The sequence below is a fragment of the Grus americana genome, chromosome 10, assembly GCF_028858705.1.
Source record: "Grus americana isolate bGruAme1 chromosome 10, bGruAme1.mat, whole genome shotgun sequence".
In the NCBI taxonomy this organism is placed as follows: domain Eukaryota; kingdom Metazoa; phylum Chordata; class Aves; order Gruiformes; family Gruidae; genus Grus; species Grus americana.
In genome coordinates, this window is record NC_072861.1 from 7,158,659 (window position 1) to 7,184,224 (window position 25,566).

At 36.8% G+C, this 25,566-nt stretch overlaps 1 protein-coding gene across 7 annotated transcripts in view; it reads left to right on the forward strand.

Moving 5' to 3' along the window:
* MTMR10 (myotubularin related protein 10) overlaps positions 1 to 25,566 on the forward strand; it is a 41,364-nt gene that overhangs the window by 2,053 nt on the left and 13,745 nt on the right. For 3 of the 7 annotated variants that reach the window (XM_054837414.1, XM_054837411.1, XM_054837415.1), the window contains 4 exons: positions 12,749 to 12,885; positions 14,002 to 14,074; positions 16,247 to 16,389; positions 18,719 to 18,868. In XM_054837414.1, the coding sequence (XP_054693389.1) occupies positions 12,749 to 12,885; positions 14,002 to 14,074; positions 16,247 to 16,389; positions 18,719 to 18,868 (503 nt within the window). Of the gene's footprint in view, positions 1 to 1,188; positions 1,259 to 12,748; positions 12,886 to 14,001; positions 14,075 to 16,246; positions 16,390 to 18,718; positions 18,869 to 23,716; positions 23,867 to 25,566 lie in introns of those variants that run through there. The other 4 variants (XM_054837412.1, XM_054837413.1, XM_054837417.1 and 1 more) reach the window with 4 other exon arrangements.

The following is a 25,566-nucleotide window of genomic DNA, read 5'->3' on the forward strand; positions in this document are numbered from 1 at the left end:
ATATAACTTCTAAGTGGGAAAAACTAATTATATTTGTGTCTGTAGAAAATTGTTCTAACCTGCCTGAAACACTAAATAAATACATAGGCAATTTTGCCTGTATAATGCTTTAGTATGTGTAGAATAATGTCTTGGTTTTATTACGAGTATTTGAAATGAAACCATTGTAGGTTTTGTAACATTTATGACACCTTTTGGAAGACTACTAGTATTTTTTGTCAGATAGTTAGACCTTTACCTGTGTGCAGAACCCACTACCATAGCATGTGTTGTAGTCTTCTGTTATTTTAAAGGAGAATATTCATAGAATTTCTAGTAGGTATGATTGACTTCTGTATTGGAAAACTTCTAATGCTATCTTTATTCATTTAATCTTATTGAATATGGAGGCATTATATAATTCTGGAATTTGCAAGTGTCTTTAAACCTGTGCAGAATAACCTTTTTAGTGTGTAGATGAGAAAAGCAATGTTTTTATTATTGTTCATAATTACATATTTATAAGAATGTAGGATATTCATGACTTTCATATTTTAAATAAGAAATAATCTTTGGTAAATGACATTTTGGTCAATGAGGATTTCTAAAAGCCTTTTTTCAGATACCAAAGGAACAATCTACTGTTTTCAAGATTACTTTCATTGCAAACTGTGCATCACAGTAATAAATTTGGCTTGCTGTTTCTAAGGGTAACTTTGAGTTTAAAACAATGGTATAGTGCACTTTTTTCTTAGCATTCAGATTATGTGTTAACAAATACGAATTTACACACACTTACTAATGTAGGAAGCCATTGCTATCATGTTGCGTAAGTTGCTAAAACATGTTAACTTTCAAAGTGATCAATAGAATAAACAAGTTACTCTTAAAAAAAAAAAATTCTGTCACTGCTTCATATGGGACTGTTGTTAATTAGTAAAGTACTAATTGATACGTGACATAGTCCAGTGAGGTACCTTAAGCTTAAGAGGCTGAAATATTGTGGAAGAGGCTCGGCTGAAAGAGTAAATAACAACTGACTGACACTGTTAATGAAACAAAATAATACAGGTTTTGCTTGAGGCATAAATACCTTAAAATACATGGCTAAGATTGCTCAGTATTTGAAATGCAGCTATATTTTTGTGCTTGCAAAACTTCTGCTTACCGCTTGGCATCTTATTGGTTGTGTTGCAGTTGATATTCATCCAAGGTCTTTGACTCACAAGGAAGTGACTGCATGTTCCTCTCAGAGACATTCCACAGAAAATGCAAGGCAGTACGAGATTGCTTTTCTCAAAATGTAACACATCTTGCCTTTACTGTGGGACACGTGCATGAGCAGTTACAGAAAACAACTTCTGTGCAGTAACTTTTTGCGGTGTGGTTCGTTCTTTATTTGTGAAACTCCAAAGTACACTTAAAATGGTGCTGACTGGGTTTGTTTTTCTCAACTGGCTTATATTTCTCCCATGTTTGCATCATTTCCCTTGTCTGCGTTCTCTTTGAAATCAGCATTTGATGGCTTTTGGGACATTTGTAGTAAGTCGTCCCACATTGTATAGCAACCAATTGAAAGAGTGTGAGTCACCACAGAATTATAATTTCTACCTCTGTATCATTCTAAGATGTTATTTTGAATTATTTCATAATTAAATTCTCTGCTCTGTACAGCCACAGAGTAGCTCTGACAAAATCTTTTCATTTTTGTGAGCATCAGTCTCTATAAGGGTAGGAGGGGGTTTAGAAGTGACTTAATTTAAATGACACTCTTCCTGTTTAAAGTTAAGCACCAGCCTCAACACGCTTTCTTGTTTCTGCCATCAAATGGTGCTGTACAAAAGTAGATAAACAAGTACACATTGTACTGTTGGATAGGCTGGCTTTTGGATTTGTCATAACCCAAGTTTCTGGCCAAATTCCAACTCTTGTAATTATATTAAGGCTTATACTCCCTTGCAAGTACAGTTTGAGTATTGTATTCCTAATATCCTATCCTTAATAGTTGTGTGAAATTGCTTTTGCTGTCAGGAACAGAGTTAAACCTGAGTGGCTGAATGTTTATTATGCTTCTTTAATTGGTGGAGTTTTTAAGGAGTTCTTTTGGAATTAAATTGTATTAGCACAAGCAGTTACTGGCTTTAGTAATCTTTGAAAACTGCAAATAGTTGTATTAAGCTTTTGATTCCTAAGACAAAATCACTCTGAGGGAGTAGCTTACTAAAAATTGAAATTCCAAAGTAGCTAAATACCTTACTACTGAACTTGTATTGCGGTGCAGTGGTGGTTCGGAGAGGGAGTTCCAGACATGGAAATTGTGAGTCAGGTTACAAAATGAAGAGGTGTTTATTTAAAAAATTAAAAAATAAAAATAAAAAATTGAAATTTGCATTGGAATCAACTTTTAACCTGTAGAGTCTGTTTTTAAAGTTTCCACTGGTGGCCAGAGGAATAGAGATGCATCTCTTCAGCTTTTGGAACAAAAGCCTGTATTCTCATGGAACTCTGTGCCCTGAGGAGGGTGGCATATTAGGAAAAGCAACAAAAATCATTTAAAGCAAGTAAAAAACTTGGTTGTAAGTGGCAGGGAAAAGCAAATAATTTTATAGAATTTGGTATAATTTCATTCCAAAACACATGATATAGGTTTAAGATGGAGTTATAAAAATGTTTTCTTTTTCCATCCGTGTAAACTGTATAACCGTTTCACTTTTTTTTTCCCCCTTTGTTTGTTTGCATAGCTTGTTTTATAAGCATATCAAGGAGGAAAAATAGAGAAATAGCAGGTAGTCTGCAAGTCAGTCTGTTAAAGTGCCTTGCCTGGCAAGTAGGAAATTGGCTTGTGTACTTTAGGAGAGAATGAAGTTGTTAAACTTGAAGGTGTGTTTTGTTCTGGTAATCAGTTGTAGCCTATTTTCCACAGCAATGTCTGTAGCATTTTTGAGACATCAATTTAAGCATACAAAAAAATTGTGCAACGTAACTGGAATGTAATGCAGTGCATGTTTTCATGATGTGAATGGCAAAGCAGTGTGCAGAGGGGTGCAATACCTGGACAGATGCAGTCCAGCATCTGTACTGTAAGCAGTGCCGCAAGATCGGGCGAAAAGGTCCTCACTGTTGCTCGCACAGGATGTTTTGTAGGAAGTTATGTAAGTAATGGGACATCTGATTGTTCTCACACAGAAAAGGATTGTTCCTCCTGAATCTTAATACCCGCTTGTAGTAATTAGTGTTGCTCAGTATACTAATTTGCTGGTTAGTAGTTGTTACCTGTAAGTTTTTACAAAACAACTAGAAACAGTTTAGTTGGTTTTGTTTTTAAAAGTCTATACAGTAAAATTATAGAAGTAAACTGAATTAGAATAGTATTTTTTTTAATCTGACTTGCTTACATTAAGGCAAGTTAAAGGAATATTGGTGGTGAGCTGCTGTTGCAAAGCAGTTATTTATAGTCTCTTCGTGTCTACACCATGTTTCATGGTCAGATTGTGGAAGTCAACTTCAGTGCCATCGTTGATGTGTGATCACACCTGTGGTGGGTTTATAAACAGGTCATAAATATGGCTGGACTGGGTCAGATGTCATCTTTCCAGACAGTGGCTGCTGGAAGAAGAACAGGACAAACAGCCCTCCCAGCTGCTTGCTTTGCCCTCTGCTTCCTTCAGTGTGTGGCATGGAGATTCTCCTCTTAGAGTAATGTAGTGGGGGCATCCAAGTGAGGCGTTACAGAGCATCATAGAGGCAGTGCTACCATATTTAATTCCTCTTGCTGGATTTTCTTACATGAATTTATTCAATTGCTTTCTGTAGCCATGTAAACTTCTATCACCCACAGCTTCATCTGGTAAGGGGTGCAGTGATTTAATTACATGCTGTTATAACCTAGCTTTATTTGTTTGTTCTGGACTTACCACTATCTAGTTTCTTTGGACAAATTCTAGTTCTTGTTTGACATGGCAAACATCAATATGTATTCCCCCATTCCATGTGATTTGTGATTTTCAGACTTATGTCATGTCTGCTCTGTTTTGCTTCCCTTTAGCTTAGTTGTCTTAGTTGGTCCTAAGAAGGAAGTTTTCCATATCTTTAACCATCTTTTTTTATTACCTCTGAACATTTTCCAGTTGTTCTGCGTTCTAGTGGTGGAATTACATATTGCGTTCAAGATTTTTGCCACTGGATATATTCGGCTTTTATCTAGTAACACTGATCTAATTGGCTTTACCACCTGCTTTTTGGTTTTGGTTTGCTTTTTTGTATACACATGCCCTTAGATAGTCAACTGACTAGAAATTTAATTTTGGGAGGTTTATAAGGCTGGATTGTGGAAACTTTTAATCTTTTGGAAGTGTCAGATTCTCTTGCAAGTTAGCTCCCAGCTCTTTTGCTATTTTTTTTCCCTGCTTTGCAAATCCTTAGTACATTAAGTCATGTGTTCCAGAGCAGCTGCAACACATCTTGTGATAGGAGAAGGAAAGTACACTTTTTGGTGAGGCACCCTTGTGCGTTAGTACCCCAGGTATGTTCACTCCTGACTGCTCTGAACTCCCACTCCTCTTTCTTGGCATTTTCATCTGGCTTGTGGTGTCCCAGAGCTGGAGAACAAAGGTTATGGTGTTGCAGTGCGAGCGCATGATGCCAGCACCGTGACTGGGGAGGTGGGGGTGGTAAGAAATAGGGACCAAGTTAATGAGGTTAATGCATAACCCCAGAGGGTCTGCCTTTCTTGTGTATTAGGAATAATTTTGGTTTAACATCTCAAAGGGGAAACTGGGATTGTTTAATTGCTTGGTACAAGTAACAATGCTGTTGCTGTCAGTGCCTTTTTTCTTCCATGTATATTTCTGGAATGAGTCATTGATATTCAAGTAGGTATTGCTTGATCTGTTAAGGATGTTCATCTGTTGATGGTAAGTAGCGATAGCCTATCAGTGCTGATAATAACTGACTAGAATTTGTATGAAGCCAGTTTCTGATTGTTTCCAAAGCATATTCAGTTGTTGGTTCTCATTTCCATCGCTAGCTGCAGTGTGCTAGCCAAGGCTCTCTTACTCATTGCGCAGCTGATTAAGACATCAGATTGCAGGGTTAGGGGTTTTTCCCTGCACCAAGTTTCTTATTTGAAATTGAAATGTTGCTCTTAGGGTGTAATATTAGACAAGTAAGTGAAATAGCTTTGTAATTTCAACTCGTTTTGAGGAATCTGTGTCCTACAAGAGCATGAAATTATTTTCAGCATTTCAGAATGGCCAGATTAGAAAATCAGAATGGCAATTTGGAAAGTAATACAATCCCCTAAAGCTTTTCTAAAGTATTTTTTTTTTGGTCTGCACCAAGATGATTACCAAAAGTTTTATATGAGAGTTTCAAATTCTAGATTTGAAATTTGAAACAGCAGCTTACTGCAAACTAATCTTTCATACTGCAACAAGTTTAAAAATGAACCAAGCGTTTGACTTATATTTAGAATAAATGAGGCATCACTTACAGTAAGTATATAGTAAATACTCTTTTCTATTATAGCTTTTTCAGTTTTTTGACTCAAAGTAAATTTTTCAGGCATGCTTTGGGTTTAGTTAACTGGTTGTTTTGTTTTTGGTTTTGCTTTTTTTAAGGATTGGCATGATATAAGTACTACCAAGGCAGTCTGCATGTAGAATCTAAGTTCCAGATTCAGTCTTACAAGTGGCTTTTACTTGATGGAGTCAGTTTGTTCTGCCTTCTTAGTTTTGAATACATAGAGGGCATTTCTTAAAGTTTCTGACTAGTAAAAGATATTTTAAGTACTTGTAAATATCTAAAAAAATACTTGCATATTTGCAACACATTAGCTGTAGAGCAATATGGAAATCATTCTTTAAAGGTGGAAGGACGAATATGCTTTAAAATTAAATAATGTTTCTGCATGTGCATTCTGCAAAGCAGTTCCAAAGTAATTCATTTCTGCCCACTCTGTCCCACATGTATTTAATGCCACAAGTCATTGAAGTCCAGAAAGGGGATAAAATGTTAGGGTAGATTCTGAATTGTCAGCTGACCAAACTACTGAGGTTTTTGTCTCGTGGCAATTATATTTGCTTCCAATGAAGTAAGTCTTCAGGGAACTAATTTCAAAGGAACATGTGTTTCTGTATTGATTTATTTATTAAGCCAAACCTGAGTAATTTAGGTAGACTCAGTAATACATTACAAGTTAAGATCAGCATCTGTAATTTGTATTGGTGACATAGTTATACAATAACAGACTGAAAACCACAGTCCTCTCAAATTGTTACTGATTACATTGTTTAGGCAAAGTCAGGCTTTTATGTAGCCAGACTGAAAATAAGCAAAACACGAAACACTCTCCTTCCTCACTGGCTTGTCTATTGTTCACATTACAGAACTCTGACCAAATCAGTGCTGAAACTTTTTTGGGAGGCTTTTGGTGATAGGGTTGTTTCAGTTTGGCCTATAAATACATACTGATGCCAAGAGGAACTGTTTATTATTCCATTTTTCTCATCACAGATGTGTTCCTATTAGCTACTTGGTGCTGATGCTTTTTTGTGCAACCAAAGAACAAGCCAGATCAGAGCACTAATTCAGATGAAATCAGGACTGACAAAAAAGGAAGAAAAATACACAGAATTATTTTCAACTGGATCAATTCTCTGATGTGACTAACAAAGTCTTTCGCAAATGGCAGTGCCAGCACAAGGGTTGAGGTGGGAATGAATGTTGAATATGGAACTGTTTCCATTTTAGGGGTAATTAAAAAGCTGATCATGCTTACAGAATTGCTTTAATCCAGCAACTTTTATCTACTGCAATACTTTGTTTTGGATCTAGTTGCTAATGAGACCCTTGCTTATGCTGGATCTATTGGTTGCCTGCTCCATGTTCTTGTATCCTTGACTGTGTTTGTGGGGCAGGGGGCATGCCATCCAAGTTCAGAAAAGCAATTACCTTTTCAGATCCCTCCTGTGGGCAATTTCTTTTGCAAAGTTCACAGAGATTAGCCATTATTGGACAAGTACTGATTGTAATCTTGTTGTTGTGCATGGGAAAAGAATAGTTATTCCTTGAAGACTGTTACCAAGAAGTCTTTACCTTTTTTGCTACTTGTTTCTTTACTGAGCATTTCTAAAATTTAGCTAAGCTCTTGTGCTCTTTCTTGCTCTTGTCATGGTCTTTCTCTTTTGCTGCTTGTTAGCACACTGGAGAAACTCTACAATATTCATATACGGTATTTTAATAACATTTTTTCTAATCAGATTGGCAAAGCAAGCTCTTTTGGTCTGTGCAATTCAAAACACACTGCTCTGCAAGCAGTGGTTAGAGTTGTGTTTTGACAGAAATCGCAGGTTCTCCTATTAAAAATTAATGCAAATAGAACATATCCAAATTGTTTTTGATTCCCCAGTAATCACAGTATTGAGTTGTCCTTTTGGAACAACACTTTTACTTTGTGTTTATTTTTTTGCTTTCTGCAGATGTACAGAAAATTAAATGTAGTTTATTTTTTAACTAACTGTGAAAGTATTGGAAAATGATTGGGCAGAAAAAAAAAAAGATGGGTGATACCTACAATATTGTGCAGCTTTTTTTTGTCTGCGCATACCTTAAAACCTTAAATACATTGTAAGAGCTCATGAAAATCAGAAAAGAGATTAAAGACAATTATTTCATGAGCTTACAAATACTTTTTTCTTAAGTTTAGAAGTGGCTGAGCACCCTGAACAAAAGATTAATTTAGAAGTGGATTAGACACATTTACATCTAAATGCTTGGAGCATACTAATAAACTCATACAATTTTGGTATTCTGTCCACAAGAGAACAGCCAAGAAAAGGCAGCTAAATGGGCGAAGATGTTCTAGATTTCAGTTACTTACTAATGAAGTTTTTATTGGAAATTCTTACTCAGAAATTTACAGAAGTTAATTATTGGCCAGTCATTTTGGAGTAGTTTTAAACCTAGGTCTTTCTAAATACAAATGAACTCATTAATGTGCATTTTAATTGTTTAAATGGCTACTTGAATTAACTTTAGCATTTCTACTGTGAACTTTAGACTATCTTTCACGTAAGCAAGCTGTTTTTCTGTTGTCTTAATTGGGTATAATCATTATCAGCATTATAAATGAGGAACCAGGGCTTAGTTTCCTTAGTGTATTCAGGTACCAGATTTTTATGAATTTATGCAGTCATATCATTCCTACTTGAAGTACTTAATACCCTCTGTCCTTATGTCTAATAGACCTTGAAAGTACACTAAACACATTCAGATTTCATTGAGAACTTCAATGCTCATTAAAGAAAGTTTATACTAAGAAATCTATACTTACACTTCTAGTACAACATTGAAAAAGTTCCCTTAGCAATGTGTTGGGTACCTGCAAACTTCTTGAGCCTGTAGGATGTGCATTATTAATTTATGGAGTCTGATTTCAGCCATTCATTGCCTCTAGCAAGTATCAGGTTCTTAATGTGCTAGAAATACTGTATGTTTGCATTTTAACATGTATATATGCATGCGTGCACATGTTCTGTCTCTCTGTATACGCATCGATATGTGTGCACACATACGGCACAATGCGGCGTAAATACTTCACCTTGTAAACTGCTCGGTTACTTTATTTCGTTGTGCAGCATTTTTGTATTCAGTCAGTATTGTTAGATTTGTTGAATACTGTTCAGTCTGTTTCACTTCATATGTTAGTAAAGTTGTGGTCCTAGGTGCTCTTTAATCAGCCTCTTCGCTGAAAACTAAGGTTTTAAGACGAGCAGTTCTGCTGTATTCTGTATTCATAGGCAGCAAAACTGTGCTAGAAATTCTTTTGGATGGAAGGGTTTGGCAACTGCTTCAGTGAGCGACTGAAAACCTGGAAATGACTTGAGGTCTCTTTCTTTGTTGGCATGTTTCTTGAACTTTAAGCTAAGATAATACAGAATCTTAAAATAGCAAACATGAGAACTGGCTGTATAGGTGAAAGAGGATTAGTTATGCATCTCCTACTGCTATAAAGAATCCAGACCCTTGTATCTAGAGAAAATATGGAATTTTCCAATTACAAGCTCTAATGCAGTGCTAATTCTAGCAGCTCTTGCTTCGTTTTTCAGATCCATCAAACTTCCTTATTGTCTGATTGACCTGTTATTGATAACAGATAGTGATAAAACTGACACAAAATATACAGAAAAACCCAAGAAAATTGTTTAGATATTTTGTGTGATCTGCACGTATGCAGGTTATTAGATCTAGAATTCCTGATATAAAGGTAGTAATTGTAACCTTCTAAGAGAAACAGAAAAATTAAACTTGATCCTGTGGGACATGGCACCAAAAATGACAAAAATATTGTTCGGTAGCAGGCAAAATGGTGCAGAGCATCCTTTATTTTAGGGTGCTACTGATTAGGGATTGCATTTTCAAATTTTGCAGAAATAAATTGCCCTGAAGCCTAGACCAGTCTCACATAGTATGACTGCAGGCTAGGGAGACAAAATCTGGGCTGTTGCACAGCAACTGTGATTACCTTTTGATCACTCATTCTGCTGATCACTGAATTCAGCATTTTTAGTCATGCCTCTGTTGTCTCCAAGTCCTATGCATGCATACTCTGCTTTCTGAATTGTATTTGGATTGTGGTAGGTTATGCATTACAGTGGACTGGATACGTACCATGAATTCTCTCAACCTCCAAAATATGAAGCAGTTAAATTGCATGTGTTTTTTGGGAGATTTAGCAGGATTTCCTGAAGTTTAACAGTTTCTCAGGCTGTGGGAGGTGTGTTAGCTAGGTAGGTCCTTCAGTCTCTTGCGTTATTTTTGTGATGTGTGTATTCAATGTAGAAATATTTTTATTAAACATGATTAGACAGGGTGGCAACCTGTAGTTTTTCTCCTGGTTTCCTGTCAGAGTTTAAACAAACTGCTCTTGTCTCCTGAGATCATTCTTTGACCGTTCGAGTCACATGGAAGTGTTGACTGCTGTTCCGTGTCTGGAACAGCTTGTGACTGTTTACTGGAAAAAAGCAGCAGCTACATTGTAAAAATGTGCAGTGTAATATCTCTGAATAGCTCTGTTGTTGACACTTGTATAGAAAAATCACCTACTCAACTACAAATACAAGAAGGGTTCATTGTGCAAGACTAACACGTAGTACTTTACGTTGTTTATCTACTTTTCTAAATTTGAGTTCAGTTTGGAAGTTTTTCACCTTTTTGTATTGCTCATTATAGACATCCAAAGGAGGGGTAAAAGCTGGGTCAATATAAAATTCCAAACCTGCATTTAAAAAAAAAATTGCAAACTTTCTTATGGTTCATTGTAAATGTAAATGACAGTTCTGTGTTAGGGCTGTAAACTTGAATGCAAAGGAGAAGCTATTCATAAAAATCTAGAATGTATTTGTGTTGAATGAAATGAGAATAAATGCAGTTGGACTAAATAGGATGAGTATTAACGTGTTGTAGTTTAGCCACACAGTTACGAGTAGTGGAGGAAGGAAGTAAAAAGGACTGGCTTTGGTGAAGAGAATGATGTAGCAGGCATGTTTTAAACAGTAGTAGATTCAAATTGAAGAAGTTTGCATGGATCTCTTATTTCTCTACTCTTTTGTAGCATCAAAGACATGAAGTACTGAAATAGTTTGGTAATAGTAACTTGTGCTTTTAGCAAGAGTATCTTCTGTGTGATACAACTTGATAACAGATGAGAGAATTTCATATGGGAAAAAAAACCCCCAACTGTGGAAGTTGCACTTCATGGTGTATTTGGCTCTCCATATCTTTTTATTAGAAATGCAGTGATACACTGGAGGTACTGAGAGAGGGAAGAATAAAAACTATTTAGGTTTAGAATAACTGACTGTGGAGAGGGGAAGCTTCACAGGCAGAATGTGACTGAGAACTTGACATTGAATAGTTGAAGATTGACACCAACTGTGACAAGGAATTGTTTTAATATACAGTTTGGGCTTTTACAGTTGTTTAGGTAAACAACTTATCAGAAAAGATGCTGGGCATTAAGAAGTTTTAGGCCAGACTCCGCTAAAAATATTGAAACTTTTTCATTACAGTAATTTAACAGAAGTAGGGCTTGTCATTCTCATGTACCCCATAATAAGACGTTTTCAATTGCTATGGGCTTGGCTGAACTTTAACTATTTGCACTGAAGCTGTCAGAATCAGATTTGTTTTTCAAAGTCAAAAGCTTACTTAACCACAGTTTAGTAATGTTTGAGAAGATTTTAAAGTTCCAGTTCATCTATCTAGAGAGCATTTTCACAACTCTTGCTACTTCTGGCATAGATTGTGCATGTATATGAGAACCACAGGTCTGTGAAACTTGTCCCCTTACATCTTCAAATGGTCCCAGAATACTCAACATAATTCTGCCAGCTCAAGGCTACAGAATTAATCCAAGAATTTTTTGTAGCTGTTTATCACAACTGAATTAAAAGCAGAGACTCTGTTTGCCGCTGCTCTTAGTGATTTCCAGGCTGATGCCTAATCACATTAGGGGCAAGAGAGCTAGTAGGTCAGCTTAGCTGAATAGCTTAGAATGAGGAGCACATGCAGAGACTGGGTCTCAAGACTAGCAAAAGGTGCGTTTCCGCTCAAGCGTTTGGAATGCTAAAGACAGTTCTTTGAATGTATGGTTACTTGGGTGCAGTGATAATTACCTAAGGAAAATAACCTGCTCTAGATCAGGAGATAGATGGGAGACATTGAAAGCTATATCGGTACTCATCGGGCACGCAGAGAACTGATTACTGCCATTGTAGTCAAACAAAAACCTACAGCTAGTATAAAATTACACTTTTCTTGAACACGCGTCCACTCCCACACTATTTATGGTAGGCAGCAGCAGCAGGAGATGGTTGAGCTGATGACAGAAGTGGAAGCCCTATACAGGAGTAAAATAAATGACCGAGTTCACTTGCTGAAGAAAGAATGAAATTACTATTTAGATTTCAGAAGCTAAGTAGCAATTTACTTTTTCTTTTTAAGTGGCCCTCAGTCCCATTTGCCTGTATGCTTTTTTCCCCATAGCTTGTCCCAGGTGAATTAGCATAAATTTTTTTTCTTCATTTGGATTTTCTGTTTTACAAAAATGGGTGGTCTCCTTCATTAGATGGTCATGGTACAAACTTTGAAATGGTGAGGAGTGTTTAATGTGTTTGTGTTTTGTTTTTTTCTTTTATGAGATCACCTGAAAATCTGTTTATAAATGCAAAACTAGGTGTGTACTGATTACTCTGAATTGATGAAGTTCATAAAACTCTCTAAAGTACTTAACAATAGCCAGCTAACTTCAGTTTTTAAAATAAATACTAGCTGAAGTACATGAATGTATGCCTTTGTTTAAAAGACAGTGTTGTCCAAACCAACGAACTTTTAATAGTGAAGAATTGCAGATTTTGATCTCTGGGTATAAGGAAAGTGGTGTGTGGTGGTTTTTTGTTTGGTGGTGGGGTTTTTTGTGTTTTTTTTTTTTTTTCCTTGTTGGGGGGGGGTGTTGGGTTTGTGTTGATGGGTTTTTTGTGTGTTTTTTTTCCTCTTTTAACCACTGCACAATATTGTCTATTTTGGAATGGTAGTTTTCTTTTTTTTTTCCTTGGAGTGGTGTTAGTTAAAAAACTAACTGGGTTTACCAAGAAATATGACTTGAAACAGGTGTAAAGAGTTAAGGGTTTCTTGGTACTACAGACTTAGAATTGTTGTACCCACAAGACTTATATAGGCTTCTCTTTCCCATCCCCTTTTCCTGTTTTAGGTGAAATTGTGGTAAATGAAGTAAACTTTGTAAGAAAATGCATCGCAACAGATACAAGTCAATATGACCTGTGGGGCAAATTGGTTTGCACTAACTTCAAGATTTCCTTTATTACGGATGACCCAATGCCACTGCAGGTTTGTTATTACTCACATCGCTACATCATGACAACAAATATGATAGGTAAAATGGATTTTGTTAGAGTACAGTGAATCTGTCTCATATCTTATATAAATGTGGTGCCTTCTAAAACAAAGCAGGCTAAATGACAAGGTTCCACTGTCCTGTTCTGAATGAGTTGCTATTCCATCCCTTCACTGAGGATATCAGAACAGAGCACATTTGGTATGGAAGTACAGCCAGCTCTATTTACCTCTGTTTATGGAGGCTTCACTGGGAAGTGGTTTTACAAAAGGCAAAGCAGGAATTGTATAAAAACATGTTCCTCCTTGAAGAAGATAATTGCAAATGTTCCTTTGACTAGACAAGCATCAGATCAGCAAAGCCTTTAATGCGTCCAAGTTTTATTGGCATTATTGATGGCGGACAAATTAACCAAGAAATGAGTTTTCATTGTAGATGCAGCAAGAAAAGGAGAGAAACCAAGCTTTTGTCAAAGCAGAACATGTGATATTCAAAGCCTCAATCAGTTTTTGAACAGCACAGCATACAGTACTGTTTGGAAATCCAAGCTGTGAGCTATATGTTATTTTCAGTAGAGTTTTCACTTTCATTTTGGGCTTTTAAAAGAAACACTCCTCTAACTAGGCATGTGTAAAGCTCTGAAAGTAGAGAGGTGCTTATTCAGTAACGGTTAGCAAGTTTGACCAAAGCTACTTCAAAAAACTTATTTTTGACATGTAGCTGTTAAAACTTGTTTCTGAAAGGTGAATTAATATTATTTCTTTCTATGGTTACAGTAATAGTTGGAGATTTTTTTATATCATAATATATATTTTACACTTGAGATTGTATTGAATTTCTAGCAGCAATTTTCGAGGCTAGTAAATTCAGTGCAAGTAGTGGGGTTATTTTGCATACTCCACTGGGGTTTCGAAACTGTTTGGTGTGCATTCACTAGCACAAGACAGCTGTTTCCACAACCTCTAATTGCCTGTGAATAGGCAAGGGTGGTACATGTCAGAGAAGTCTGGGCATGCCTGATTTTCATCATAATTTCTTCAAAGTTGTGCTGTGTATCTGGCTGCAAACTGCAGAACTGCAATTAATGGCTATGAGTTCATGTGTTTCAGAAATTCCATTATAAAAACCTCCTCCTTGGTGAACATGACGTCCCATTAACATGCATTGAGCAGATTGTCACAGGTATGTCAAAAATAGTTAAGGATGGTGACAGGCTTTAAACTTAGTCAGTTCAAAACTATTAACTGCTTGTTAGGTTGTGCAGAATTATTGATGCTTAAGGTTTAAGTCATTAATCTTCCTTGATTTGAAGAATTTGGTTTAGAATAAAAGCCTTAAAAGCTGAATAAAACTTGAGGTGCCATGCAGGAGATGTATTTAGTTGGCTCTTTATATTGGTTTTAAATTTAACTATAGTACTGAATCAACAGGTGTTCTAGGATAGACACCTGTTACAGCAGTACAAAATTTTGTTAGCAACTTTTTTTATATTCAAGCATCTGAATCTCTTCCATTTAAATACACTGTATTGCAAAAAGCACATCACTTGTACAATTTACACATAGCTGGGATATCCAACAACATAAATGCTTGAGTTTTCAATCTTGTCTAATTCTTAGCAAGTTAGAAGCTAGTGGTCCTCAAAAATTTAAAAAAGATAATAGACACTTAATCAGAAGAAATAAATTATAAAATACTTATTTTGAAGAACCAGGTTTTCATTTGGTGGATACTTCAGGCTAACCTGTTTAAGAATGTTTTTCATCTTGTAATTGAATTTTATACAACAATTTTTCAAATATTGATTACAGTCTAGTTAAATACTTGGTTTTCTGACTGTAGGTAATTTAATCATTACTTATAAGTTTTCAGTACTCAAAGTTATCCAATAATCTGTTTCCACTCTGGAAGCTGGCTGTAATCACTGTGAAAAGATGAATCTATATCTGAGGAAGAACATTATGAAGAAATGCTGTGTGCTTTTTTTTTTTTAAATGAAGAGGTGCTATTGACCTGTTACATGGTCTTGCACTAGCCCACATTTGTTTCCTCTTTTCAAAAATAGAAGTGACAAAATAGTAGCGGTATTGCAAGTCTGTTAATGACAGTGTTGTATGGAGAGATGTTTATAAACAGGATGTTGCAATCATCTTATTTAACATCTCATACAAATGCTCATATAATAAATTCTGCTAAATAGGAGGGAAAAGCTAGCCAGCCTTGAATAATTATTCTGTTAAGTTCTCTCTCACATGAGATTTGTTGTCCCTAAATGGGAGAGGACTACAAATAGGGTGGGTTTTTTTGTGGTGTGGGGTTTTTTTGGGGTTGGTGTTTTTTTTTTGAACTTGAGGGCTGACAGATTCTAGATCACTCTTTTGTGCGTGTTTGCCCAAGCTGTCAAATAGCATGAATGCTTGCAGTTTCATTAGAAGATCTCGAGGAACCTTTTCTGTTCAGCTTTTCCATTGAGGTTTGAAGCTCTTTAGAGGGAGAGGGCAGTATTTCCTGCCACACACTTGAGGAGATTATTCTTTGTTCTTCTGTTATGCAAGTTTACTTGAAATTTAGTGAAGCATAAGCTTTTACTAACAGGAATTAAGGGGAGGTGTTCACCCACACTGCAGAAGATGTTGCTCAATGGTTGTTACACTGAAGGTAAATAGCTGGAGGTGTCCTAAAACACTTGAGGTCCCTGGAAGTACTTAAGTTTAACCCAGGAGAATACCTGCAACCAGGCAGCTATGTCAGTTAACCACTCAACAGCTGCGTGCCCCAGTTTTCCCAGCTACCACAAATAAAATCTCTGTGGCTTCTGCGATGCTTATTTTTTACAACTTAACTTTCTCTGTTTGAAAAGGAGATATATAGGCCAAGAGAGACTGTCTGTGCAGGTCTAGACCAGCTGGCAACTTACTATACTTACATTCTTGAGTTTTATGTAAGAAATAAGGAGTTAATCTTAGTATTAACTCCAGCACTTTTTTTATACATCCAATTTAAAAAAAAATCAGCATATATATCAATTACTGTGCATCAGAAGGGCATGGCAGCATACACAATTAACTGTCTGGGAGCAAAAACTGCTCTTGGGAATACTACATGTTAATTCCTTGTCTGCGAAGTTGCTGATGGACAAAAATAATCTAGGCATAGAGGAAACAGTAATTCAGCCACTTGTTTGAAAGGAGACGGATCAACAGGAGGACCTACAGATTTTCTACCTCAATTGAACAGTTGAAATATACTATTAAATGAAAAACTGCTGTTAGCAGCATTACTGTATCTGTTTGAGCCAGTCTTGTGGTGTATACTTACAAGACACAGTCCAATAACTTTGTTTCTTCTTTACAGTGAATGACACCAAGAGGAAGCAGAAGGTCCTTGGTCCCAACCAAAAACTTAAATTTAATCCAACTGAATTAATAATTTATTGCAAAGACTTCCGTATTGTCAGATTTCGTTTTGATGAAGCGGGTCCTGAAAGTGCAAAAAAGGTACTACATCTTACGAAATCTTGCCTTGTAGTCATTACATGTAGCAGCAGCTGTGCTAATAACATTTTGGTTTATGTTTTGGTAGAGCAGTAGGGGGGAAGAATTGCAAACTAATCACATTCTGTTACAGGAGAATATCTAGATTTTTAGAGTCAAAATTATTAGGAAAAAATGTAACAATGTATTGACTGTTTCTTTTCATAGAAGATAAATCTGCATTTCTTATCATATCTTATGTAGATTAAGAGTATGTTGTACTCTTAAAAATTACTAATTTATTAAACAAATCATTTAAAGACTGGAATCGGGATACTGCATTGCAGCTGTACAATGAATGTTTAAATTTTTACGGAAAATGTTTGAAACTTTGTTACATTTTATGAAAGTAATAAGCTTAAATTTACTCATAGGCATAGTTTACCGTCTTATATATACACTTCTTATTTGCCTCACACGGCAAGTTCTCCAATGAGCTCTTGGAATGACCAGTTTGTCTAATCTACATAAAATTACGTGCTCTTTCTCAATATTTTCTTAGAGAGGACTTGCATACCTCCTGACAAGAGGAATTACTTGTGTCTGTACATTCCTAGAAACTTCATTCCTTCCCCAATTTTAACAGTTGTCATAAGTCTCAACAAAATCATACAATGTTATTTAACCTGATAAGGCCCACATAAGTTTCTGTTATCAGAGATGGTTAGTCTGCATAATATTAGCTCACCAGCTTCCTTGTTCTGTATCGGTGCCGTAGGTTATTTGAGTTACAGCTCCTCTGACTTTCACGGCACCACCTCATGGCCAGGCGTGGCACAGCAATCGTTTCGTAAGGTATGACCCAATTTGCTCACAGAGCTTAAGAATTCCCCTTCTCAGTAGGATAAAGTTTGAGCTTAACCCTGTAAGTCCTAAGAACCATCTGCCCAGACAGAAGTCTGTTTGCAGTTATCAGCCAAGTAACCGATGAACCGGTTCATCACTTCCGACCTTTTACCCTCTCACAGAGATCCATGGGCAGAAGCCCAGTACTGAAGCAGACTTCTTTCCTTGCTACTTTTCTAGGTTCCTCCCTGCCTGCTGCCTTTGCTCTTTGTAACCTTTCATGTTTGGCAGTCTTTCAGCAGTCAATTCCCCTTTCACAGCTTCTCTGAAATGTCTGCGGAGCAGCCTGTCTACTGCAATATCGTTATAGCAACTGTTTCTAATTGGGTGTCACAGCTAAGAAGAGTGATTAGCCTGGAGGAGGGAGGAAGAGAGCATAAACTCAGCATCTCATTAACACTTTTTGTGCTGCATTTACTTATGCAAGAGCAAAAAGTGAAACCTTTTTATGAAGGCGCTTTCTTTATACGTTTCTAATTACACGGTCTAATGTGATTTCTTTTGATAGGAAGAACAGCTAGTTCTAGAGACCTCGCAGGATCTGATCTGTGTGGTTATAAATGTAGTACTGGTGGTGACCAAAAGTGTTACAGTTGCCATGTGCAAATATCAGAATGCTCTCACTGGAGGGGTGGAAGAAAACTTGTACAAATGGTAGTATCAGCTGTGTGGCTACTATTGCAGTTTTGATGCATCAAGTAGGTTACTGCAACTTCGAGTGGATATATGACAGAAGCACACTTTCACTGAAGGGAGATAAGGTTCTGTTAATCTAATCTAATGTTTCTATAATACCATTATTCTGTTAGCGTTAAAATGTAGATGTCTAAAACCATGAGGTCCTTAGGTCGGGCCTCTTCTCTCAGGATTTTGCTTAAATTATTTTGGGATGCTGGTGAACACAGCTAGAATGATCTTACACAGCATATTGAATGGAGTTATTTTGTTCTTTCTGGCATTTAAATGACATGCTAGCACCACACTCTTGAAAGATTCTATCTATTCTATGCCCTTCAATAGTAATAGATATTAGAAAAGTTGTCCTGATGTTTAAAAATGAAGGAAGGTGGTCAGGACTCTTTAGAGTTCTGGAGGGCCTCTTTAATATACATTTACATCCAGCTATTTGTGCATGAAAATGTTGGTAGCTGTCTACTTGGAAATAATTGTGTGTGCAGGGAGGACCAAGACTTAAAGCATAACTGAGTTCTGATGAGAAGGAATTCCTGCTCTTCTCTTTGGCCAAGTATGCTAGCATTGTCCTCGGACCAAAAGAATGTTGTAGAGAACTGACCATGGAGTCAGAGGTGCTGGATGGGAGAGGCCTGTGGAGATCACCTAGTCCACTGTTCACTTCAGAGTTTCCAGGATTAGATCAGGTTAGCTGTGGATTTGTCCAGTTGTATCTTGAAAACCACCACAGATGGAGAGCCTTCTCCCTCTGTAGGTAACCTGTTCAGTGCTGCATGTTTTTCCTGATGTCCAGCTTGAATGTCCCAAGATGAGTTTCTGGTTGCTGCCCGTTATGTCATCTGGCAAGACTGAGTCTGTAACTACCTTCCTGGCAGTGGTTTCCTGCAGTCTCATTATTGCACAGGTAAACAAGCCCAGTTTCTTCAGAAGCTGTATTTCAGGACCATAGTCACTTTGGAAGCCCACCACTGAACCCTCTCCAGCTTCTCTTTCCTTTTGACCTGGCCATCTAATCTCCAGTCGTCTCTTTGAGAAGAATCAAAATAATTGTCAGCTATGTTGTTTTTTTTTTTCTCACAAATCTACTTATGCTCATTTGGAGCTAGATATGAAGACCTCCTGAGTAAAAAAAAAAAAAAAAAAAAAAACCCAAAAAACCCCCAAACCAACCCAAACTGAATAAATTGTGCTTAATGTGTTTTATGAAGGTTTTCTAGGGTGCTTAGTGTTGGGAAACTGCAGAACTCAGAATTTCTGTTGGAATCAGTGAGTTGTGCAGGCTATAATTAAAATCATGTCTGAAGTATTTATGACTGAAATTTTTTCGAATAAGGTTTTTTCCCACTTATTTTTAAAATAAGCAGAAGGGAAAGTGATGTTACAGTTAGCATTACAATCTCTGTTCTGCAAAGCAAGAGATATGCATGTTAGTGCTTTATAAATCACAAATAGCTCCCTTCAGCAAACTTGACATACAGTCAGCTATACAAATCAGAGCAGGGAGATTTCTAACTAAAAATCATCATGATAACAGAGAACTATCATTCTATGAATAAAGCACTAGGAGGTCAAAATGAAATACCTACCTACTAAAATACACACTTCCAACGATGGGAGTATAAATGTCTCTTAACTTGTTGCCAGATGCTAGCAAATGTTCTGCTTAGAGCAATAGTTAAAGAAATAAAAACAATACACTTGATAATTACCATTTAAAAGTGAGCTTAATATATGGAATAGTTACAAGGAGAAGAGATAGTAACTTTATACAGTTAAGTAATTAGTTTCATGCATACTTCCTCAAATGTAATGGAAATAGTCAACAGCATTCAGTTACATAAACTGGTGTTGGCAAAGAGAAGGTAATCTGTTCCTGAGGAAGTGCCTGTATTTGCTGAACACAGGGATAATGGAGAAAACCCTTTTCTAATTAAGCTGCCTTACTAGAACAGTGGGTATTCTGAGTCCCTTTTTGGTAGTAAGTGTGAAAAGAAGGATCCAAGTTTGAAAGCAGCCAGGCTTCAGATGTGGACAGTCTGACTTGATTACATACAGATGCGATGTGTGGGTGATACTGGTAGAACTTTCAGAGGAGTTTTTCTCTACCTTTTAAGCAGAAACAAATTGGAAGAACACATGGAATTTTGAGGTGAATTAGTTTATTATGGGGTAAATTATTATGAAGAAGCTTAAAAATCAATTCTATTAGAGAAATAGAATCCTAGAATGATTAGGATTGGAAGGGACCTCAAAGATCATCTAGTTCCAACCCCCCTGCTGTGGGCAGGGACACCCTCCACTAGACCACGTTGCCCAAAGCCTCATCCAACCTGGTCTTAAACGCTTCCAGGGATGGGGCATCCACAGCCTCTCTGGGCAACCTGTGCCAGGGCCTCACCACTCTCACAGTAAAGAATTTCTTTCTAACATCTAATCTAAATCGACCCTCCTTCAGCTGAAACCCATTACCCCTTGTCCTGTCACAACATTACTGTCAACATTACTTGCAGCCAATACATGCTAATACAATACTCTTTCAACATTAATCAGTCAAGTAAATATTTTCTTCCTCATTATTATTAATAGATATTTGGGAGACAAGAGGTAAGGAATAAGAGGGAATGGAAACTCGCACTCCTCACTATTTAGCAATTCAATTCTGTTTTGTCTCCAAAGGAAGGAAAGCCAGATGGGTGTGGGAGGAAGTGGAGGATGGGGAAGCAAGGGTAAGCAAGTTGGGGAAGTCTTAAGTTAGGCAGTGTGAAAGAAGAGGCATTTCACATTTCTTAAAGGAAAAGGAATGTTGTTCTAAAAATCACAACACTCAAACTGAAAACTGCTATTTTCTAGCCACTGCAATACTTGATGTTAGACTGAGAAATTAAAATGTATTAAAAGGTGAGGCTTTAGATGTTATGACTGTTAGATGATAGATAGCGTGTTGCTTCACCATGCATATGAATCTTGGCAGTGCCCCAGAATGGCACACACCCTATAATCTCCTGTTTCCTAAATATATCTCCATTTTCTCTGTCCCTTTCTCTTCTGGAACTCCCTCTGTTCTTTTCCTTCAGGAAGCTTTTTTAAATGTGTGAGAGCAGTTTCAGAAACACATGCTTAATCATAACAGAAGGAAAATTATTTATCTCCAATCTTGTTTCCTGTGCAATCAAATGCATGTCATAAACGTCATAACACTTGGGATGGAGTAGAACAATTTTTTCCTAATTGTTATGAAGAATAGTATCAAACTCTTGACAGTTTTGGACAAATGATCCTGACCCTTTCTGATGTATTCCACCTCCCTACCCACCCCCAAACTTCTGTATTACCTTGTTCTAATGGTTTATACAGATCACAAAATTGGTAATATCTCAAGACACTGAGAATGCATGAGAAAATATTATCTTTATGGTCTTTGGAGTGGGATTGGAGAGGGTGAAGAAAATTTTTTCAGACGTAAACTTATCTAAAGGTATTTTAAAAAATAGCAATGTATTTTAATATTTCTCTTCAGGCTTAGGAAACCTGTATTTAGAATTCAAACACATTCTTGTACAAACAAGAATTCTAATGTGTAAAAAGTTACTTCAGCTTCTGAAATCCTTGTACTGTTTCCTCTCATGTAGATTACCTGTAGTCAAACCAAATTCAGTATTATAGCTGGTATTGGAATTCTTACAGAAGGAAAGAAAAGCAGTTCTCAATTGGACAATTCATGCCTTAGCAGTAGGAGAATGTGCACGATGGTTAGGGCTGAAAGTCTTGTTACCTGATAGCTTATTTTCCCAAGAAGACTTCCTGCCTAGGCAGATGAACAAGTTCTGTCTGCGGGACTCATCTGGTCCTAGTTGTGTGACTTTCTAATATGGGTGTCTGCTTGGAATAGGAATTGCAGTAGCAGGGGAAAAGAGTATCCTTCCAGTGAGTTTGTAAGACAGGTAGCCTGGCTTAGGGAAGGAGGTGAAATGCAGGGCTATGCCACTTCGCACATCTTAAATATGACTGTTCAAAACTATCTTTTCCAGGAATGTTAGCAATATTTTAAAGCTCAACTCCTTGGTAAAATTGCTGTTGAAGAAGAGGAGGGCTTGCCCTGAAAGTATCATTTATTTTTCTCAGATAGGGGTTGAACAGGGGACACTGACGTAGGGAAATGGCCTGTGTGCTATGAAATAATTACAGCCATTGTGTTTACTGCTTTTAATAAATGAACTTTTGAACAAGCAGCCTATTCTCTTGTTGTTTGACTGAGCCTAAATATCTTCAGCTTTATACAATTGTAAACTGGCAAGAATACCAAACATTTTTGAGTTTGATATGAGAACGTTTCCTGTAAAACATGTTTGTCTTCCAATTTAAGAGCTTTCTACTTATGGTGATAATCTGCTGAGATCTGTGGAATGTGCTTGTCTTTTGAAATTTCAGACAATAAAACTACTATATGGATTTAGTGAGGAATAAACTGAAAAGGAGCGTGTCTTTAATAGTTGTTTAGCGTATATATGAGTGGAATTTGTCTAAACTGTAAAAATGAAGACTGTAGTGGGATAAATATATTAATTTTTTTTTAATAGCAGAAATAGAGGTCCTGAACCTGTATTGTAATCTACAGGTGGACTGTTTCAGCCACGCAGTACATCATATTGTGAGTTATGTCTATACTGTGGAACATGTGGGATCATTTTTCAGCTGCTGGATTCAAAAGCATAGCCATGGTTTCATATTTTTTTGGGAATCGGATCTGAATGCTTACCATCTCCAGCCCCCACGATTATACCCCTCTTAACACAGCACACATACTCTTTTTTTTTCCTTAAATGTGGCAAGTAAATGACAGAGACTTCAGCTGCTGCTTTTAAAAACAGGTTTTACTGTATTGTTATTTGGCAGCACGATGGAATTTTTTTTTAATGTCTTGCAGTTCATCCTCAAGCCTTGAGAGTAGATCAGCATAGTAAAAAGCTTTTATCTTCGCTCCCATAAATGAAGATGAGGAGTAGTTCTGCTAATATCACTTACTGCAGTGAAAAGTTACATAGGAAAATGGAAGTCAAATATCTATGTACACAGATTTCCATTTTCTTTCATTGTGAATGATAGGCAAAAGCAGTCTGTTAGAGGCCAAGTGTTATGGAATAGCTGGTTGCTTCAGCTTTGATTTGTACACTGAAATCACAAGATTTAATAAAATGTGCATGGCTTCCAGTTACTTCATGGTAGTTATTAAAAGTTTTACCAAATCCTGTAAATGACCTCATAAGCGTTCATTTAAAAAGTCATGCTAGACTGTTTCCCAGGGACACTTTTACTGTTTGGGTTTTTGGGGGTTCTGCCCCACCTCTGGAACGTCCTGTCCTCTATTTCCTTTTGCGGTTTCATTGTAGAACTGGAAGTGTGGTGAGAAACATTAAAGCAACTGTTCTTCTAAGACTTGATAGGAATTTTTTTGTTGGGGAGTGTTTGTGAAAAAACATTTTCAACTCATGTTGGTGTGCAGTCATTGCTGGTTTTATAAATAGTGAGGAATGTTCCTATCAAAAGCCAAAGTAAATAAAAATATGGCCATATATGTTGCATACAAGCTAGTAAAAATACAATACCTTTCTTCATGTGGAACTTAGCATAAGTGAGCTCTCAAGTTTTTTTTCCTGTGGCACAATGCTGCCAGTAGTAGTATTCCTTCAGTTGTGTGTCGTGCAAATCTTTCTTTCATGTCTATGATAATAAGAAAACTTTCCTTCACTAACAGAAAATAATTTCTTGGATGCACGGAATGTTTTTCAAAAATAATATCCAAACCTGCTAAACAGTGAATAAATTGAGTCAACATGTTGCCAAACATAAAAAGGCATGGAGAGTTGAAATGAAGGAAGAAAATGGAAAGGAAAAATTTTACGTGGTAATAATATGAACTTATACTATGGCTTTGTCCCTAATTAAAAACTGTTGCATGGAATGTCTGTGTATGAGCATGTAGAATAGAGTTTTGTATTTTATAACCTCCTTTTCATTAAATATTTTCTTTAGAGATAGGGCAGGTACATTTTAGTAAAACGGAGAAGCACGTACTGAGGGAAGAAGGCAAAGCTAAAGACTCCAAGTCCTGAAATTTTGAGAATAACAGTGCCAATCTCTCCTTGAAAGGTTTTTTTTCTTCCTGAATTTGATTCTACTAGGTATTAGGGGTTTTGTCAAATCTTTTGTATTTCTTAGTGAATATCACCATTTAAAGAGACAAAGGCTAGCAAAGCTTGACTGTATTTGAAGTCTAGTATGTAATGCTTAAACCATGCTGCACTCTTAATTGTAATAATCTTAGGGTTTTACCAAAATGAACAATTTATATGGGTAGAAAACCAGTTCCTTATGTGATGCTGGTTCTGAGACTGTTGCAAAGAACGTGAAGACTTAGGCAAGATTCTTCCTTTTACCCCAAGTTAATCTCTGCTGTGATGAGGATGCCTCTCTCTCTTATTTTAAAGTCTCTGCTCAATTTCCTTTCCCAGGGCAGGGCTTGTGACTCAGCCTGGTTAAACCTGACTAATGCATCAGATTGTCAGAGACAGTGTTGGAGCTTGCTGTAAACCTGCAGGCGTCTAGAAGTTACGAGTGGGTTTCTTTTGTGAATGAAATCCAGTCGTCGGGGACAGAACCTGTAAGGGCTAGGCTGAAATTTCATGAAGCTGACATCTTGCTATGCTCATAAAGTTTGGCTGATGTTTCTGTTCTCAAGATCAGCTGGGGACTGGGAAAAGGGTGATTACTGGCATGTTTAATTAACTGTAGATCCCCCACACTTGGCAAAAGGACCTACCCTAAACCCTCACTTTTTATTGAAATTGGAGATTGTTCGAGGATCTTTGTCCTGCCATTCAGCTGACAAACAAACTACAAGTGACTAACATGAAGAAAACATCTTATTACTTATTTCCAAGTGACTTGGGGGAAAAGCTGTTCTGTATTACCAAACAATTTGCTTTTCATTTATATTCATCAATGCCCTCCGTAATTTCGGAATACAACTTAATAAGATGCAGGATAGACATAGGTCCTGGAAGTCTTCAAAGAGCAACCTTTTGTTTTCCCTTCCAAGAGCAGAAATTTTTGAAGGTTGAGTGCTGGGTAAGTCTGATGCCTACATGGGGTGAATTAGTGGAAAAGATAATGAAAATGTAATTACATACAAACTTTTGGTTAAATATGATACTTCATGGAAGAACCAACAGGGCTTTTGTAAAGGGAAGTCACACTTCAAAAACCTCTTGGTCCAACTGACAACTTTGTAGAAGAAATATCTGTCAAATGCTGTGCAATACTGATACCAGATTTTAGTTCAGGAAGTGCCTGACTGTGAACTATGGAAAAATATCCTGGTAACGTTTCATTGTATCCCTTTTCTGGGTTTTTTACACTCTTTAAACATCAATTGCTGGCCACTGTCAGGAACAGAGTGCTAGGTTAGACCTTTTCAACTGACTCCATACGGCCATTCTCGTGTTCTTATGCTACATTGATAAGTACTTTTTATTTAATTAAAAAAAAATCAAAAGACGAATTACAAATGCAATTTTGCTGTACTGTGCTCACTGCCTGTGTGTT